The sequence below is a fragment of the Aptenodytes patagonicus genome, chromosome 3 (assembly GCF_965638725.1).
Source record: "Aptenodytes patagonicus chromosome 3, bAptPat1.pri.cur, whole genome shotgun sequence".
Taxonomy (NCBI): Eukaryota; Metazoa; Chordata; class Aves; order Sphenisciformes; family Spheniscidae; genus Aptenodytes; species Aptenodytes patagonicus.
The window spans coordinates 3,047,523-3,067,144 of NC_134951.1; the positions used below are offsets into that span (position 1 = coordinate 3,047,523).

General features: G+C 39.4%; 1 protein-coding gene across 3 annotated transcripts in view; it reads right to left on the reverse strand.

The window, feature by feature from the left end:
* KIF13B (kinesin family member 13B) overlaps positions 1–19,622 on the reverse strand; it is a 133,992-nt gene that overhangs the window by 112,689 nt on the left and 1,681 nt on the right. For all 3 annotated transcript variants that reach the window (XM_076332574.1, XM_076332573.1, XM_076332572.1), the window contains exon 2: positions 10,267–10,360. In XM_076332574.1, coding sequence (XP_076188689.1) covers positions 10,267–10,360 — 94 coding nt within the window. The remainder of the gene's footprint in view (positions 1–10,266; positions 10,361–19,622) is intronic.

The window sequence follows — 19,622 nt, forward strand, 5'->3', positions numbered from 1 at the left end:
AACTTGTTCAAAGTTCCTCAGGACAATGAATATAAGACACTAAGAGGTACAAGGTTTCTCCTTTTCTTCACTTTTCATAATTAGCCCATAAATAATTTAGGAAACAAACCCTGACAGTTTTTATATACCATTTTCCAAAACCTAAGGAATTCAGAAGACTATATGTGATATTATCTACCTATGTATTCTAGTTGACCATAAAAGTACACACATTACAATCACTGACAATATCATGAGGCATTTAACCATCTTCTCAGGAGAGCATCAAAGCATGTCCTGCCATAGATACTCAACTGAACATTCAGATTAACTTATTTCAAATTAGCTTGCGGGATATATCTGCACAATCTAAAATGACTGCAGCAAAGAGCGTTAGAGTTGTTCAGCACAAACAAAGTTATTCTGGCTGTTACTAATCAAACATGTTGGATGGCAAGAAATATCCTCTCTTGTGTCTTTTTCGGATCTCATCATCATATTAATCCGATTTTGGAGTTTAATCTCAAATATCCTCAAAACAAAATTGGTAGGCATAAAAACAGTTTAAGGCAGTTAAGAAGTTTAACAGACTCATTTTATATATTTTTTTTTATATATGTGTGTGTGTGTATATACATATATAAAAAAGTTCTGTTCTTAAAATTGATACAAACTTACTTGACAGGCATGAAATCTCACTGAAGGTGCTAGGTATTCGCTGACACTCCAAATACCTTCCAATGCTGAGGTTTTAAAAGCTGCCCTGAACTGCATCCATCACCTTCCACAGAATCCAGCGGCTCTAGCCACTGAAATAATCCTTCAGCCTGCAGGAGTATTATTCAACATCCTTCTGACCGCTAAATCCATTTTATAGTCTTACCTCATGAAGCATTATTATCTGAGTTGAAAATTAAGATGGAATAATTACACATAAGCGCTCATAGCTGCAACACGTACTCAGAATACTGAAGGCAGATCTTAAGATCAAGCTTGCTCCCCTACCCTTGTTCACTTCTCCCCACAGTTTATGGTCACTAGGTCAGTCCCCTATCTTTCTTGATTTGATTTGTTAACAGGAAATATACTTTAAAGCCTTTAAGTTTTCTGTTAACATATTAGATCAACATAGGAAACAAATATTTCAAACTTGAAGCTCAGCTTTCATTACCTATCCAGTGTTTTGTTTGGTTCACGCTGTCAGAATAGCACAGGGTAATTTGTTAGTGTCATTTCCTTATTTTCATATATTCAGAGTTTTGACTTGATTTCTACTATTTCAAAGAATTACTACAATCTAATCAAATGTTATGCCCTTTTAAATTATTTTCATAAGAGATAAACCTACATCGCAGCAAAGTCAAAAAAGCCATTGGGCTAAACTGGAAAACACTGGGTCAAATCCTAATTCCATTGAAACTGAAGTCCAGAAAAAGATTGACACTGAGCCAAATTCCAACCGACTCTTCTTAAAGCAAATGGATTTGTCTGTTTTAACTTGTGGATTTAACAAGTCAAGAAAACAATTAACACATCACAGTCTCCTTGAAGCTTAAACAGCCTGATATTCTAAGCTTCAGATATAGACTAGCTTTAAAAACAAAACTGTTGACAGTTATCTCAAAATTGCTGTAGAGATTTAAATAAAAGATACATTCCACTCAAATATTTAACATGTTCATATGCCACGAGGGCTGCTCTTTCTTTTTTTTTTTTAAAAAAAAACCCAACTCTGGGAACTGCCCCTTACTGCCGATACCACTTTGCAATGGGAAGGGACAACAAATTTCTTTCTATTTGCAGCAGAAGTCCACTCCTTCGACAGCTCACAATCAGAAGCCTTGCCAGAGAAGTTTGCATGAAGGACAGGCTGCTTAGCAACTATCACCACCAACCTCCAAACACTGTCTGCAGGCAGGTCAACAATGCTAAGGGTACTCCAGAACTTGCTGCTAGATTACAGAGCCTATTAAAAGCCTTCAATTTAGCGAAGAATTAAGGTTGCAGGTACTTTACCAATGTATTAGGTTTTCAGAAAAAGTATCAGAGGTTAGGAATCCACGAAACACAAGTTGAAGGTTATACCTGAGATCACGACATGTGAACCAAATTAATTCTTTATCTATTATCTTTCCTCTTTCCCTCAAGTACAGTAGGTTATTACCGACTTGGCAAGATCAAAAAAGGCTTCTTCCACGTTCAGCTAAGGAATATAAGGTGGCCAAGGATGATTCCTAGTGGTGGCGTGGCCGCCCAGTTCTCATTTCAAGAGGATATGGCTCATGTTAAAAGTAGTTTTCACTTACAATATGGACACGGAGTTTATAAATAACAGATAATTCTAATTTGCTATGGCTCTGTTAGCCACAAAAAAAGGTAGAAGTAAATAGGTGTGACCCAACTGGTGGGAGGGGAATTGTCTATAAAAAAATTTTTAACGCAGTCTCACTGTTTTATTTTCTTAAGCAAAACAAAATAGGATACAGGTCTTTTTTAAGCACATTGACACACACAAGCACAGTTCAAATTTTTGTAAACTTTATCTGTGACAAGAATTTGTGGAGGGTTTCTGCCTCGCATTTTCACTTTTACTCAAGTCAAAGCACGTGAGTTGTAGCAAATACACTTCCTCAAAAGCATGACTTGAAGCGCAGCAACCCCCTTCTCTCCTGGCAAAACTCCTACTTCCCAATTTTGCACAAGATACGTATTTTATATGGCAAGTGTTCACCTCCTTGTGCAATATAATCCCTCACTCAGGCAACTAAAGACTCAGGAGGTGCACAGTAACAGCCTTGTGTGCTAGCCCTGCTGCCCTCAAGACATCATCTCCGTCCCTTGTCTGCCCCAACTCCTCTCCGATTTAAGATCTTTCCAGGACAAACAAACAGATCACCTTCAAACTTTTAAAGAAAGAAAATGATTTCTAGGTACTGCAGCAACTCATCAGAAGTATTTAGACATATATTTAGACATGTAATTTTTCAGTAAAACAGAGAGGACTGGCAGCTAGATGCAGTCTAGCTTTAATGCACATGTACGGAGTGTGGTCCATAATATAGGTTTAATATGACTTCCTACAAAATAAACTCTGATAATAGACTGAAAAAACAATGGTTTTACCATAACTTCATTCAATCATTTAAATGACTCTGTCCGGTTTAGGTGAGGCTTATTTTTTCCCCCCCTCTTCTAACTTATTTTGGGTGTTCAGTGACCTGATCAATAAAAAGCAGCACTACATACTTGAGGGAGCTCATCAGAAACAATCATCATTTTACAGAACAAGGTCATGCTTGAAGTGAGAGTTGTATACAAAGATGCAACAGAGCTGTACAGGCAAAGTCGGCAATACAGGAAAATCTCATAGCGCTGTTTTCGCAAACATGAGTTTCCTGTGAGCCGTTTTGTGCCCACAAAACGCCAGTATGGATGTTGAGATAGGCAGGCTTCCCTTTCTTCTGCATGTCAGCTATCAGTCTCGGGAAGACAAACACACTCTTTCCCTCCCCCCACAACTTCCTGGAACATTTCTGCATTATGAAACGTTGCATAAATCCATTCCCTGTAAGACAAAGCTGAACTAACATCTAACCCAGAAATTTCATTCTCAGTTAGAATTTTATACATCAGTATGAACCCTTACCTGCATAGCAAGCCATTCCCCCTTAGTGTAAGGAGGTAACACAGCCAACTATGCAGTCAGTGTTGTTTCTGCACACTCACATCCTAATCTGAATTGTTCCTACCCCAAGCAGTTTAACACAGCAGGAATTAATACAACGCCAGGAAAGATACAGAGAAGCAAAGGCGCATGCAATGCAATTAGTTTTCACCCATCTTCAAAGACAGTAATATTTCTTCCTTTAAATTGCTTTGCTGTGAAATAGCAACTGTACCACATCACGCAAATGGTCCACCAAACGTAATATTCAATTTCTGGCTGTGTCCAACAGCTGATACTTCGAAGTAAAATGCGTGAACAACTGGGGACACATACATAAAGCACTACCTAAGATGAGGCAGTTCTCCAAGCGGTTCTCACCTAACATCAGGCAGGATCCTGGTGTATTTTCAAGAAAATATGTGCATTTTTCCTTGACTATATACCAGCAATTGCCTCTCACTGTTTTCTTGGGGCAAGGAGTTCTGCAGAATAATTCCATTTATAGCATTGCCTTCATACATTTTCCCCATTTTCTCATTATGCACATTCTTTCCTAAGGTAGAAAAAGTGAAGTGTGCACCCCTACGTGCTCCTGCTGTCATGTATTATTTTTAAAAGTCAGTGTGTTCCTGGTTACTCCTACCAGTCAGCTTTTCCAGTTCATATTTATACACACATACAAGAACGCCTATATAATCACGTCAGCATTTCCTCTCTAGGCATCTTGAATGTCTGCACGCTGTTCTGGAAGATATGAGGAGAACCGATTAATTGTGCAAAAATTGTAAGATACTATAACCTAGATAAACAGGATCATGATATTTTCAACTTTTGCTAAACCTTCCTTTAACTGGAATTTTTGCCTACCATTTCACATATATCACACATTTTAGTGAATTGTACAAGTAATACATATGCTTCTTCATGTCAGAAAGAGATTATTTATAACTGGTTAATGCAAGTTTTTCACTGGTTAATGTACGTTTTCCCCAACACACACACTCCCTATGTATAATTTTTGCAAAAGAAATTGATTTATGTGCAAGTTTTACCACCTCACTATTCAGGCATTTCCCATGTAGTCAGCTACACTAAGATTAGCAGTTTCCATTTTTATCAAGAGAGCACGAGATCTGTAATACTCCACACAGCAAGAGCTGTTAAGTCGTGACTTATTTTCAGCTTTTAGCCAGCTTTAAGGAAAGTTCTCGAGTCACGCTAAAGAGTCACACACACGTCGCAGCCAGATGAAAGCCAGCTTCACCCGTGCTCTGTGCAGACCAAATATTGTATAACTGCTAAGGCTGTGCCAAGCAGGAGCTTATCCTGCCTCTTGGCATGCTCACTGGCGCTGCCTCCACATCAGGCAACACCGTCACAAGATTTCTGGCTGAGAGCAGGCAGAGGGAGCTTGTGTGGGCTTGCACAAACGCCCTATTCTAGTTTTTGGCAACTGAGCAAAGAAGAGGTGAGAACAGAACCTGAGAAGATCGTATTTAGTTCTAAATACACTTTCTGAGCTTGGCAAAAGCTCTGGGTGCTTTACCTATTATTTAACATAGTACCTAGGCATTTTGTAAACTTTCATGTTAAAGTAGATTACAAAGCGTGGCTCAATAGGTACATTGTAATTCCCAGGAGGACAGCGGTAGTGTTTTACAACTAGTAAGCCCTTCCAATCCTTCCTTTTTTTTTTTTAATTTAGAAGTTGCCTGTGTTTGTTAGCATTCATCCACTTCACACTTAACCCTTCAAAACGAGTGAACTAACATCGCTTAGTCCTTGAGACTCCGATAATTGCTTTCCGGTACCATTTTTTCAAGAGCTAAATCTTTGACAGCATTCTGTCTGTCTTGGTCCTAATCTTAATTTCTTCTTCAAAAGGATTAAAAGGTTCTTCAGCTTTATAAGAAGAAGAAAAGCTTCAGTCCGAACACAAACTATGGAAAGTTTTAACACACTGGGCTGTTTATTTCAACCCAACCTCTGCCTAAAGTCCATCATTCATCTGAAAACAGCAATTTATTACCTACTTACTGCATAAGTAGGATTTTTTGTTGTTGTTGTTCTTTTTCACTAAATTCTGCGAGTATTGGTTTTATTCTCTCAACAATCTTATTCATTATGGAAGAAATTTCTCTTTGGGAGTATTATTAGTAGTAGCCACAACAAGGTAAGCATCATTTACCTACAGCTCTGAAAGGTGACCCTGTTTTAATTACAAGGAAAGTAGTCCAAAATTATTTCTCCCCACAGCCTTTTTCAGGGCTGTCATTTGTCTCAGAAAGAAAATGGGACTTGGAATGGTAGAAGAATCTTATAGAAGTATTTCTTTGTGAGTAAAAAATATACTTGGGCTTCATCCAGTTCCTCATCAAAGCAGAAGTCATCAAGTTCAGATGTTGCAAGGCTACAAAAATCCTCAAGTCTAAGACAACAGTACGCCCCTTCTCAGTTTCTGGAACTCCTTAGAAAACAATCAAATTGAGTTTAAGTATCACGACTTCATGAGCAAAAACGTTGCCTGTGGGGATATACAAAAGTAAACTGGTTTAAACCCAGGAATAGATACCTTAAAAGCAAACCACTTTTTTTAAAGTATTTATAAAGATACTCAATTATTGAAATATCTATTACAAAGCACTAATTATAAAGATAATACAATAGCTGAAAAGGAAAAACCCAGCCTGGTTTATTAACACACTTGTCAGCTTCAGTTAGCTGCACTCATTCCTTGGAATAGTTTTTACCCTGTGCCAGTCTTTGGAATCTCTCTGTTCTGCAAAACAAGAGGGAAGGCATCTATAAACCACAAATTGTGACAAAAGTACACAGAAGTCAGCACTCCTTTCATTTTTAAGCATATTCTCTTAAGAAAAAGGCTCAAAGGCGATTTGTTGGGCAGATTTAATAAATGCTTTGTTTTACAAATATCATGGCTCATTCACAGGCCTATGCCAGACTAATACACAACTGATTTCTGAGCTTGTATCAGTTACACATCAGTTATGTCTGCAGTACATAATAAAACTCCTTTGTCTGACCTGTCAAAAATACTAATTTAAGTCTTTTTAATAGGTCTTGTTTGGGAAATGTAAAATGACAGCACAAGCAAATTGATAGTAAGAAAAAAAAAGCTATAAAGGAACCTAGAGTAATAAGAGTCTATTTGGAGGTTTTAAAAAAAAATTAATTCCTATAAACATTCCAACTGTTGCCTAGGACTTATCTATTCACTTCAATCAAAATGAGTTCACACCCTCTTTCAAGCCCGAGCCACCAAGTAATAATGCTACGAGTAATCTTTGCAGCACACAGTAAATCCCGCGTTGATAAAGAAACTTTAGCCTTGACCTTTGCAACAGAGAGAACAGACAACTACATAAGGCAAACAAAAAAGTCGACAAGTCATGGTGATGAGCCTATTCATTTACAGCGAATCCCTGGAGGTTCACACATCCTTGAGGGGGAAGATTTTGATTTAAAGAGGTCATTTTGGGAAATTTGTGACAAAATTCAAGGCTCTGTAGCAAATAATTTTGTGAAAGCAACGAAAGAAAAGGTTGACCATTTCCACACAGTATCATTTTCATTTTAATACGAGAAACCACCACTCAACCAAACCCGCCCCCCAGTAGCCCAAGGTTAGTAACAAAGCCTACCCAGCCTGGAGGTCATCCAGATTTTAAAATTGATCTTTTGTATGAGATCAGATTACTGAAACCTGCACAGCACTATTAAGGATTGCTCAACAAAATAACTGCTGCATTTCCCTATCTCAGGAAAGGTCACTTCTTGGTTAAGGAATAACTACCAGGAGGATGCTAGATTTTTGAAGTCGTATGAAAAGAGACTTCCTTTTTCAAGAGCAAGTGTTTTACAGGCATTTATTAATCCTCAAGTCTCTAGAGAAATGTGTAAATAATACACTCGGTTTGTAGACACAGGAGAAAGTGAGGTCAATCAGTTATCACCCGGATTTTCAAAACATTCCTTAATTTTTAATGCAAAATTTGAACCAGCTAGAGACACTCGTTTTCTGGAGACCTGAAAATGTTTCAGCGACAATCACATCAACCCAATTCGCTATCTCCAAAAGTCAGGTCCCACACGCCTCAAGCTGGGTATCTGTCAAAATATGAAACACAAAGAGAGTGGACATTTCTGACTTTTTCTGTACACATTCATTCCCAGGTCCCATAGGAAATCAGAAAGAGAGGTGGGTGTATCACCTAGGAACTCCAAAGCCTGCTTCTCCTCTTTAACTCAAGAGACAACTGAAAACAACACGTCAGGTATTTGCCATTTTAACCGATCTGACCGGCAGAGATTTTTTGCAGATGGACAGACACATTATGTAGATCTCTGGCCTGCGAGGACCACCTTGGGGAAACAGGACAAATATGCCTACCTGTGACACAGGCCGATTCACCCATTACACTTTTTATTTACACCTACCCATCTCCCAGACTTGGTTTCTACCAGAGAGGACGGAAGCAGGAAAACATGCATATTTCCAAAAGTCATCAGTTGTTTTTCCAAATGTCACTCCCTGCCAGAGCATGGCTGAGTCATGACAAGTAGGGATGCGACAGCACAGATTTCTGTTTCCAAAATTCTTTTCCCAGTTCCTAAATTGACTGTGGCATCTTAATGAGAAATGCAGCAAAGCTCTTAAGATTTTCAAACTTACCCTGCTTTGCAAGCATCTAAAGAGTGTATTTACAATATTATTTACTTTTCTCTGTTTAATTAAAAGCACTCCAGGTTTGCCAGAATTCCTTCAGCTCACCTTAGACACTAGACAAGCCTGAAATCAAAATGAATGGTTTTATAGCACAAAGCAAAGTTGTTGACGGTGGATTTGGAAACAGAAGCAGAACCTGAGCATAAATTAACTCCCAAACTTAGAAGAACTGTAACTAAAACTAACCTTTTCCTTGAGCTAATATTTAAGATTCCTCCGACGGAGCTGCAGAAGCCAAGACAATTTAGCGGCAGCCTCTCTCAAGGGTATCACATGCTAGATAGGACCCTGTTCCAAATCCTCACTACTCCAACTATGTTTTTGAGAGATGTTGTCTCACTGTTTGCAGGCAAACCTTTAGTGCAGCTAATGGGCCTCCACTTTTCCCTCTTCTATTAAATCACCCCATATAAATTTACTATGCTTCCTGCTTAGATTAGCAATGGGTATTTGTGAAAATGCAAATGAAGTATTCTTCGGTCTGGCACGCTGGTTTCTCACACTAGGCTCACCATCTTGTCTGGGACATCAATGCAATTGCCAACCGATTCCTCCCTTGCCAGAGGGCAGGATTTGCATGATGTATTCTCTCATGGCTGCAGCATGAACATTTTTTAAACATATATATTAGGGAGTATAAACTATGCAGCATTTGATTGGTTGCCATGTTTTAGAGAAACTATGAATAACATTCTTAATCCAGCTCTGGCTGACTAGGCTTCCGAGAATTTCAATTTCCTGCCATTTTTAGCAGTTTTAAAGGCTCAAATCAGCATAGGTATTTGGCAGCTAAACAATACACGTGTTTCTGGAGGAGGCAGATATTGACACAAACAAAAACACCCCACCGCACACAGCCTGTTTGATTTTAAGTAACTTATTAAAGCTCCAGTCCCACTGTCTGTAATAACTCTGTCAGCTGATGACAATAGAAAGTACATATTGCACCTGATGATCTCTTTGCTTTTCCATTTACTGCCACTGGGGTTTGAGAAGTTTAAATTATCCGAGATCAGGTAAAGATTACTTCTACTGACTGCTGACATACAGTTCAGCTTTACATGAAAAAGCTATGACATGCTGCATTTAAACAAAGCTCTTCCATGTGTTTAACTGAATTTTTCTCATCTCTGTCACTCTTAAGACCACTTCCTTTTTTTTTCCCCAGAAAACAGATCATGATTGACTGTAGATGTCCAGTAACGGTTTTGCCTTTCCCTACACCCCTGTTATTTTGTTTCACGCATACATTTTCTCATTTCCTCCCCTTGCAAATAAGCAATAAATTAAGTAGTCACAACCCTAACCCTATGAATTATTACAGGACTTTTCAGTTTCACAGTATTTTAACAAATTGATGCCAGTTCCGACATAAATTGGTCCCTACCCTTAGCCACCTTTCCAAGTATTTTTGATGCATGTAATGCCCCACTGTCAAGACACTCCTAGAGCTACACCTCTCCAGCATGTTCCCATTCCCCTTCTTGCACAATGAATACAAGCCCATTTTGAGAAAATAATTGTGAAAATTAATTTCATTCCAAAATGACAAACTGTGCCCCGCTCAAATTATTTTGCAGATTTAAATTTCTCCTGTTCCATAATAGCATACGAGAACAAACAAAACAGTTGACAGACCCATTAACTGCTAACATGTTGTTTAGAGCAGGAAGCAAATGCAGCAAGCACTAGGTTTTCAAAGCATCTTCCCAGCATGGTAAAATCAGCCTTATTTTATAGATGATGGCAATTACATTGCAGAAAGAATATATATCATTTTTTAAACTGAAAGCCCTCTATCAAGGCCTACATTTCCCAGTTGTGAGCCTCATTTAATTTATGAAACCTGACCTTCCTAATTCAAAAATCTTACCTGGCATCTCCTTTTGAAAGGTTGGTGTTTACAGGATGAAGAATAACCTTGTTTGCATCCACATCCACCACACATTTTGTATGCAGATCAAGCTCTATAAAGAAATGAGAAAGTGTCAAGTGCTGCTCCTAAAGCACTAGGATTATATACACCATTACTTCCTCCAGACACCAAATTTATTCATGCAGCCTGACAGCCACCCATCAGCTAGAGAATAGAAACAGGACTATTGCCAAATTCCACTTCTAGAGATATTCTGATGGGATGGATCCTGTCCAGCTTTAAAGCATGCACTCTTTTCAAAACAAGAAAGAGCACTTAGGTTTTACTGAAGGACAATCAGCATATACAAGGCAGTATGAAATTTCTTCTGGGGAAAGAACCATTAGGCATGGTACCACTTTGACAGCTCTTCTTATTGCTCTCTCAATGCCTCACACGCTCGGAGGGAAAAGCTGCCCCTGCCATCTGCAGCACATTTTCCCCAGCCACTGTGGTGATACTGCAGCATGCCATGCCAGCTGTCAGTCCTGGGGCACCTGCTCGGAGAAATTCAAGTCCCATCAAAAATAATTTAGGTGCAAGTGTATAGAAAAGGGCTTATCCTTCCCCGCAGGCTCCCAGTCAGCTGGAAAGCCCAACTCTTCCAAATGACGCTAAGCAATGGGATATAGATTATGAGTAATAAGAATATTTGGAATGTATGAGAATTCTCAGCCGCAGAGGCGGGGGAAACAAAATAAAAGTTTCAGATAACACTGACCACTGCCCAAGGTATCCACCCAGTGACAAATGGACTTAGATATTAAAAAAAAAAGCACACAGCCACTTGCAATCAAAGTCATTGCCTACAGACACAGGGGCCTGGACATAAACGAGTCCAGCCCTATGTTCTCACACTCTGATGCTGAACCTGGAAACTGCACCCAAGTGTCGATACCTACAAGGATGACACACTAATCACACCCAGCAGGCACTCTGCAACGCCCTCACACGCTGTGATGACGAGGGGCTACACTGAATGACCTCCATATTCACCATTCGTTCAACACCTCAGCTGAATCACCAAAATATGCTCCTGTCTAATCATGTTAATTATAATCCTCATCGTCCTTCATCTCTGCCCTTTCCTTCTTTGTCACCTGTACTTGCTCTTTTACCTTACAGTACCTTATGAACTCAGACTGAAAATCTCTCAGACAAAGACCGCAGATCTTAATTACTGCACAGCACCTTGCAGACTTCTTGCTACTGTTAAGTAACATAATACGAGGAAGTTTCTTTCATTGACATTTTTTGAAAGAAATGTTATAGCCTTCTGCTACTCGAAACACAACAAAGCAAGCCAAAGTTCAAGATTAGTGGTCATAGCAGGCAGTCACATGAAACTGAAATCCTTCTGAACAAAACTCTCCTCTGTCATTAAAATGTGCTTTTGTAGAAGGAAGAGACAGACAAGTTTCAGAAGCCAGTGTTTATTTTAATTTCTCTCCACGCCCTGAAAGCCAATTTACCTATCATTAATATGCAATACATGCTTGCTTAGATGAAATTATATTCTTCATACATCCCATATCTGACAAGCCACTTTATCTTGGCCTGGCTGGTTAGTGATTAACATTCTGTATTGTAGTGACCTGCTTTTCCTTAACTACTGAAGAAGGTTTTTACATGCTACCTCCCTTACGCAAAGCATAAGGTATGCGCGCACTGTATATAAGCAATATGGTCTCTATCACGTTATTTAATCCACCTCTTGAGAGAGAATGCTGATGGCAGGTTTCGCATCCATGACTGCCCACTGAACTCAAGGTCTTGCTAGTATTCATTAAATCTCTGTGAAATACCTTTAAGAAAGCACACAGGCAGGATACAAGAGTTCCTTAAAGTCACATGTCCTCACAGGAAAAGAAGAACGATTCAAAGCCAATTTGTCATGTACAACACACCTTGCCTGATGATCATCATCACAAAGGTAACGTTAAAATCCCTCACCTAGGCATCCTGCAGACAGAGGACAGCACAGTTTCGGAAGACGTGGTGAGCCAACCTAACAGCTATTGCCAAACAGGGAAGTCTCAGTCCTTCCTTCTGGCTACCTGTGCCTGCTGCTCACCTTCCACCACTACCGTGCTCAGCAGACTCCTCTGTAAGTCACTAAGTTACTTCAATGGCAGAGAACTACCCAACATGAAAAACATTCAGACACTACAGAAAGTTATATCAGCCCAGTGAAAGCTCTGAAGAACATCAAAGGCCATGCAAACAAGCGGGTAGACCTATACAGAGGGGAAGAGAGGAGGCAGAAGAGTGAGACCTTCTCCCCGCAGAGATGAACTGTTACATCAGTTCATGGTGTCCCATGAAATAAACCCCTACGAAACAGTTATATTCAGCCTCTAAGCTGGGTTACGTATCCAGACAGCCTTAAGGCTACTTATCCCAGTTACCTTGGCAAAAGACTCACGTGGCAACTCTCCTTTTAGCTGAAGAAATAGCTTAAATTCTGTTTTAATAGCACCTCATACACTTTCTACAAATTCTGCCTCCATTACAAAGCATGTTCTTTGACTGATTTCCGATTTCTGTAATGCTTCCAGCAGGTTGAGAGATGAGTCTTATATTAGCCACTACTGAAAATCATATCATCATAATTTCCACCTCATTAAGTTTTTATTACTACTAAAGCAGGTTAGCCTTATAGACAAATTATCTTCCTGCTCTTTTGGATACGATCACACATGGACTCCACCCTTACTTTTACTAGTTTCAGTGTCTCCTAGGTAAGCAGTGTACTTGCTGCCCCTGAACAACAAGCAAAATTATGATGCATCAAGATAAGATGATAAGCACGCACCTCCAAAAACACCAATTAGTTCACCTCGTAGTAAGGACTCAAGGATTTGTCAAGGCTTGGTATTATTATTTCTGTCAACTATACAGGACTTTTTCTTCAGGCAGCACAAAATTTCGGAGAAGTGAAAGGATGACAGAAGTGGCTCACTGTCAAACTTTGGAGATTTATCACAAATCTTGTAGCTCAATGAGATTTAAAGTCTCACCTATTATTATTGCTAACCTGCTTCTACTTTCAGTCATTACCAAGCAAACACAATCAACTACTCATTTGCTTCATCAAATCAAGAAACTAATCAGCTAATTGCTTTTTCAAAAATTAAAACTCAAACTCTCAACATCTCAAGAAACATCTATTGCAGGGAATGAAAGCCTCTTTCACAGCTTCGGAGTAAGAGAGCTGTGACGCCCATAATAAAAGGGTAACACGTATCTTAGTCACTTTTCCACATTTACATCTCATAGCTGTAGAAGAGTTAAGCAAAGCTGGGCTGAGTGCAAGAATAATTGTTAAGTCATGTGTGTCCAAGCTACTTACAGAGAGGCTCTTGGATGACTTTTTATTTTACTTGTGAAACTGGAAGGTGGGGCTTGAAGGAGGTCATTCTCCTTCCCATTTCCCTTGATTTTTCAACTCCTCACAAAAGTTTTCTAAGACAATAAAAACTGGGATTCAAGCAATGCGGATCTTAGCTGAAACTACTCTCGTGTGTAAATCCTAAATGACTATGCCTTTGATAAGCCTTATGGGTGTTGTAAAAAGAATTCATACCAGCCATATACGCTTTGGGCTTTTTCACTAGCCTAGGAAATTCGGTGCATTTCAAACAGGGTGGAAGAGTCAGTAAGCAAGAGAGAGCAAGAAAAACCAGGAGCAGCATACCACCACATGCAACGCTGGATTCAGCAGGCACTGGTAGATTCCCAACAACAGGTAGGAGTTTACGTTCCCTCTGTAATAGCAGTCACACATCTGGTAATCATAAACTCCACATAGCAGATTTTCCACAACAGCGTTAGGAAACACTAGCAAAGGTGCAATTTTAAAATGTACTAAACAGGTTTGGGGCAGAGACAAAGAGCGTATCTGAATCCTGGAGGAAGAAGAGAGGAGTATTTTGGAAAATGTTGGATGGTTTCAACTCTGGGAAACCTCCACCTTCATTTACGGATCAGTTAGGGAACTGTCTTCATAGATTAGCTGCAACTAATGACAACAGCGGTTGGATAATGATATCCCCAACTCACTGACTCTAGTAGGAGCACAGAATCAGACCCAGCTGCATCAGGTAGCATAATGAAAACATCTGAACTGCCATGCGATGATACTGGAGCTTTTTCAGCCACTACCCTAAAAAGCCATCCCACCTTTAAGGTTACCGTATTTCAGAACCAAACAAAATGATCCTAATAGACAGCATTTACAGGGCAGTTTGAAATAATCTTAAAATGAAAGATGATACAGTAAATAAGCTTGTCTGCAGTTTATTAAACTAGTGGCATCGTAACGACCATGGCATCTTAACGGCTTTTAGCACAACAGCCACAGCAGCTGAAAAGTCTGTTAGAACTTACTTGACCTCCCATATTTTCCTCTTTACATACTCTATTTTTTCACATTGTATAAGATGAATTAAGGGAAAGCATTTCCCAATTCATCAAGAGCCCTTATTTCCATATAAATTTTTCCATCAGATTTCAATTTAAGAAATTAGCTTCTGATGGCTGACCGTTTTTCAGCCCTTTCAAATACCATTTGATCCTAAACCCCACTGAAACAAAGATGTGAACCTGGTGTTATAACACAGGTCAAATAAAATTTGAGACAGATTCCTCCTGGTCCCACTACCAGGTTTAGGGCAGCTGCACCTGCACCGACACCTAAGGACCCCTTGGAGACAGGACACTAAACTTGACAGTGTCACTGGGAACCAGCACGGCTGCTCTTGCAGAGTTTCAGAAAAGCTAAGTGAAGTATAAAAAAATAAAGTGTGAAAGGTTTGAAGTGCATGTACCAAGCTCATAAGCCAAAACTGGCCCCAAATACAAAAGCTCAAAATAATCTCCTGTAAAGACAGACGATAGAAATTTTGTATTTTAAATTGCCAGTAGATTTTCAGGAGATTAACATTCCCTTGAAGGTTAGAACTGGAATGTTGTGGCCTGAGCCTTCAATTGCATTGAGTAAGAAATTACAGTTGCTTTCTTGTACCTTTCTTGGTCTAAAAAAGCAAATGGCAATAACACTGAGAAATGTTTAAATAGTAACTTAAAAATATTTAAAAGTTTATTTATCACACAGATGAAACAAATGCCACCTAAAAAAAGAGGCTGTTTTTTTGTTTTTGTTTTAAAAAGAAATCTGAAAGCAAGTTCAAACACACGGGTCCTCAAGTCTCCCTGCCAATGTTTGTTGCCTTAGAATGACTTTTCTCTTTGCCCTTTGCTATGTAGAAGCCAACACAAATAAAGGAAAAACTAACTGACTATAGGAGAGGGTGTGAAAATAACTTACATCTAAATGACAATGCTAAGAGCTTAAATGGAAAAAAAATAGTTAGTGTAATAGCACTTTTAGGGCATTAATTATAAGACATAAACTGATACATTCTGGACAAAAATACAGTAATTTGACTTGTCCCTGAAGTCTACCAACATGAAATCTGCACAGGCACCTTTCAAGCTTCTCTGCTATGTATATGAACTGTGCAAATATCATTGATGAAATTTTCAGTTTGCAGCAATTAAAGATCATTAAATATGTATGAGTGCATCTGGAAGAGCACACTGCTACCTAATCTTGATGATGAGGTGTAAGTCAACTCAAACTCATGAGCACACTGAATGCAAGCAAGCTCTCCTCACATGTTAACGCTACATTGTCCAAATGGTAAAAAATGTATTCTATCTTCTGCTGTTTCACTTTCTGCAAGAAAAGAGCTTGCCAAACAGCTTTAGTAAAGGCACTCCGTGTATCTGGACATTAACCTCACTCACAGTCAGTTCTGCCGCTGCACGCACTGCTCAGCTCACAGAGACTAAGTAATTAAATCAGTCTGGTGACTTTCTGATGCAGCAACGAGCTCTGGGGAAGTTCAATGCACAACTTGGCGCTGCTGCTTTGTTTCGGGCTTCAGAGTTAACAGGAACGAAATGCAATAGTGTTTGCTCTGCCACCAACCACCCAAAAGCCAAGGCAGAACTATTCAGTGTGTGTACCTGATCTTCTGTTGACTTCAGGAGGAGCAAGCAAACGTGAAACCAGAGCAGCAAGGTAATCTCATACTGCACTTTAGGCTAGCTCTAAAGATACAATTAGCACAAGAATTGTTTGCCTTTGTGGCATCCACATCGGACTGACTGGTAGTCTTGCTGGTTCTTTGGCAGTGGAGAGTACGCTTGTAACACCTTAGGAGTGCTTAAAATACAATTGCCTCACTGAGAAACGCGAGATGAAACACTAACTCTACATGCTTTACGCATCTGTCACCGTATCTCCAGGTTAATCCTGCTCATACCACAAACACTATTTTATAGGTTATCAACAATCACCCGGAAATATTAAAAACTGGAGGCACTCATTTATGACAAGGATAATGGCGAAGAAAAGTCTTGCGTTTTGCATATTGCCATCAGGATACAACAGGTGCCATTTCATTTACTCTAATACCATAATTAATCTTATAAGACTGCTTGCACAAACTCCAATTTATAGATAAATTGCTTCTGTTGTAATCTCCAGTGGGAAAAAACACCCAAACAAACAAAAACACAAGTACAACCCCCGCCTCCTCCCCCAAAACATTTCAAGTGACTGGAAATGCAACCTCCTCCAAAGAGTAGGAGGACATAAAATTAGCACCTAACACCGTGGTCAGAAGCTTGCAGATACAGAAGCAAATTCCTTCCTTACAAGCACCGGAGACAGGATCTTTATCATCAAAGCACAAAGGGTCCCCACTTGAACATAGAGACTAGTCTGGATGAATATACACAGAAACATAATAGATATCGGAATGGATATTTACAGGCAATCCAGATTTTTAAGCTGGAAGCCATAGGTCTTACAGCACAATCCTACAAACAGTTTAATCTGGCAGCGTTGCCAGAATCCAGGCTGTGGTCCCATACAGTTTAAACCTAACCTGGCACACCCACACCACCACTCCCCACCTGAGCTCTGTAATGCCACCACCCGCCCTGCCCAGCCTTGTGCCAGCACCGGTACTTGTGTTGCTCCTCAATAAATTCATTCAAAGCGCTAAACACATAATTTTTTGCAGTTAAGTTTCCTGCTTTTCTTGTTCAAACAGAAAAGCATTAACCCAAGTGAGATGTAGCAACACAACAGCAGTAGTTTTGACTGGCTTAATGTGACATCAGCTATACCCTTAAGCGTAAGTCTTTTAGTACTAATAAAAGATATTATATTTTAATTAACACTACACTGAATTGATTCAAAGGCACAAGGAAACAGAGAGACTTAAACGTACTTATGGGATGCCTGTACACCACCATCACCTGAAAACAAAATATTCAGTAAGACAAATCTTAATTAAAAAGCCTCCAGCTGTCCTCTGCTTTGCTTCATGGTACGGGTTGAGCTTTGCACAGCATTTACCTGAAATATAATGAATATCTGCTAAGTGAAGTCAAACACTGACAATATTCATAAAAGGAAATCCACTGCAACTCTAAAATACAACAGCAAAAGAACTTACTGATTGTTATCAAAAACCCATCTGAAAAAAACAGTGCACTAGGAAATACTTTAGCAAATGACAAAACCAAGAAAACAGAAGACTAAGAGTCTTCTCTAACAAAACAGTACTGAATTATTTAATTCATAATAGCATGCTAATCGAAATCCCAGTTTGCAAAGCAGAAAGCATGCAAAAAAAGAAGTCACAATTGCTACCTAGCAGAGCCTACAACTTTAGACGTGACGCTGCAAGTGTGTTGACATAGCAGTAGTTTTAGAAAAGCATGGCTTCCATACACAGTTTGCAGGATTGGGGTCTAATTTGAAGCAAAATGCAAAAAAGCAACCTAGATGCAAAAAACCAAGAAACCCAAGTACAATTACAAATGCTTCCCCTCACTGCTAAAAATTAGTACTATAATCTTAGTTTATAGATTACCATTTCGCACGAGAATGAAGCAGGACCCTCAATACTATCACCTTGAAAGGCGAATACTATGAATAACCTACTATTTGATACAGAAATCCCTTCAGCAGGCGTGCAAGGAACCTGTTATACTTTTATGAGCTGTATAAATTAGTAATAGTTAAACATACCACTTTTATTAACCTAATAAACCCTCGCCTTAAGAAATTCATAATTCAAACACTAAAGACAACCGCCACCACAAGTAAACACTGAGAATATTTCAAAGCTTAAATTTCAACAGTTGTAACCATCTGACAGGTTTGCAATTTTAAGCCCTTTGGTACAGAGGGAAGGAAAGAACATTACTCGTGATCCTGAAGAAAACAAATACTTGCTTCAGGTCCAAAGCTCCAGAACTTCATACAAATACTACTTAGAACAAAGTGCACATTAGAGAGCTTCCAAGAAAGCCGCCTCTTGCCTCAAAGCCTATTATAAAAGCAAAGCCACATAAGTCTTACAACTGGATGACTCTTGAGAAAACCAGTTACACGAATTCTTGAATTTAACATTAAATAGGTAAGAAAAATACTAGGCTTCATATCACTGTTTGTTTCTATAAATTCTAGGAGCACCAGAAATACTACACGGAGGTATCAGTTGTTTAGAACTGACCAAAACAGCTGGACTGTGACAAATAATCCACTCAAAAAAAAACAATTCCAGGACATTTTGTTTCAAGGAGAAAAAGACATTGACACCTTTTAGGCTAGACTTACATGGATTTAGGTATCACTCACAAAATAAGAGGATGCTTGAATAGCTCCAAAGCAGTTCTTACAGAGAGGAGGTACACCCCGACTGCCAAGCTATATGCCAGGAGCGTGGGGTTCAGGTCCCTCTTCTCTCTGATGAACAGCAAGGACTGATACTCAAACGTCCCTTGCTCCTGGATGAGCCTCCTAACATCCAGGCTACAACCATCTTCTCTAGTCCGTAACATTTTTAAGTTTATGCACAATAAAATAGCTCTGATAACAAGATACACTCTCCCGTTCTCCCAGATTCATGCAGCTCAGCGTTAGGATATTCCCCAGGAAGGCAGAAGCTTCAAATACATGTACTGCTCTAAATCTATAATCTTCCATCATTTTTTTCCCCTTTACTTCCACCACTTCGTCCCTGCTAGGGACTGCAGAACTCAGTCCCTAGCTGGAAACAGCCTGAAGACCACTACATGCGCGCAAACTCAGGGCTGAACATATACAGGATATACGCCAGGAGGGAGAGGTGCATTATTCATCCTTGGAGATTCAAAACTTGGCTGAATGAGGCCCTGTGCAACCTTATCTAATTTGACCTGCTCTAAGCAGCAGGTTGGACTAGAGA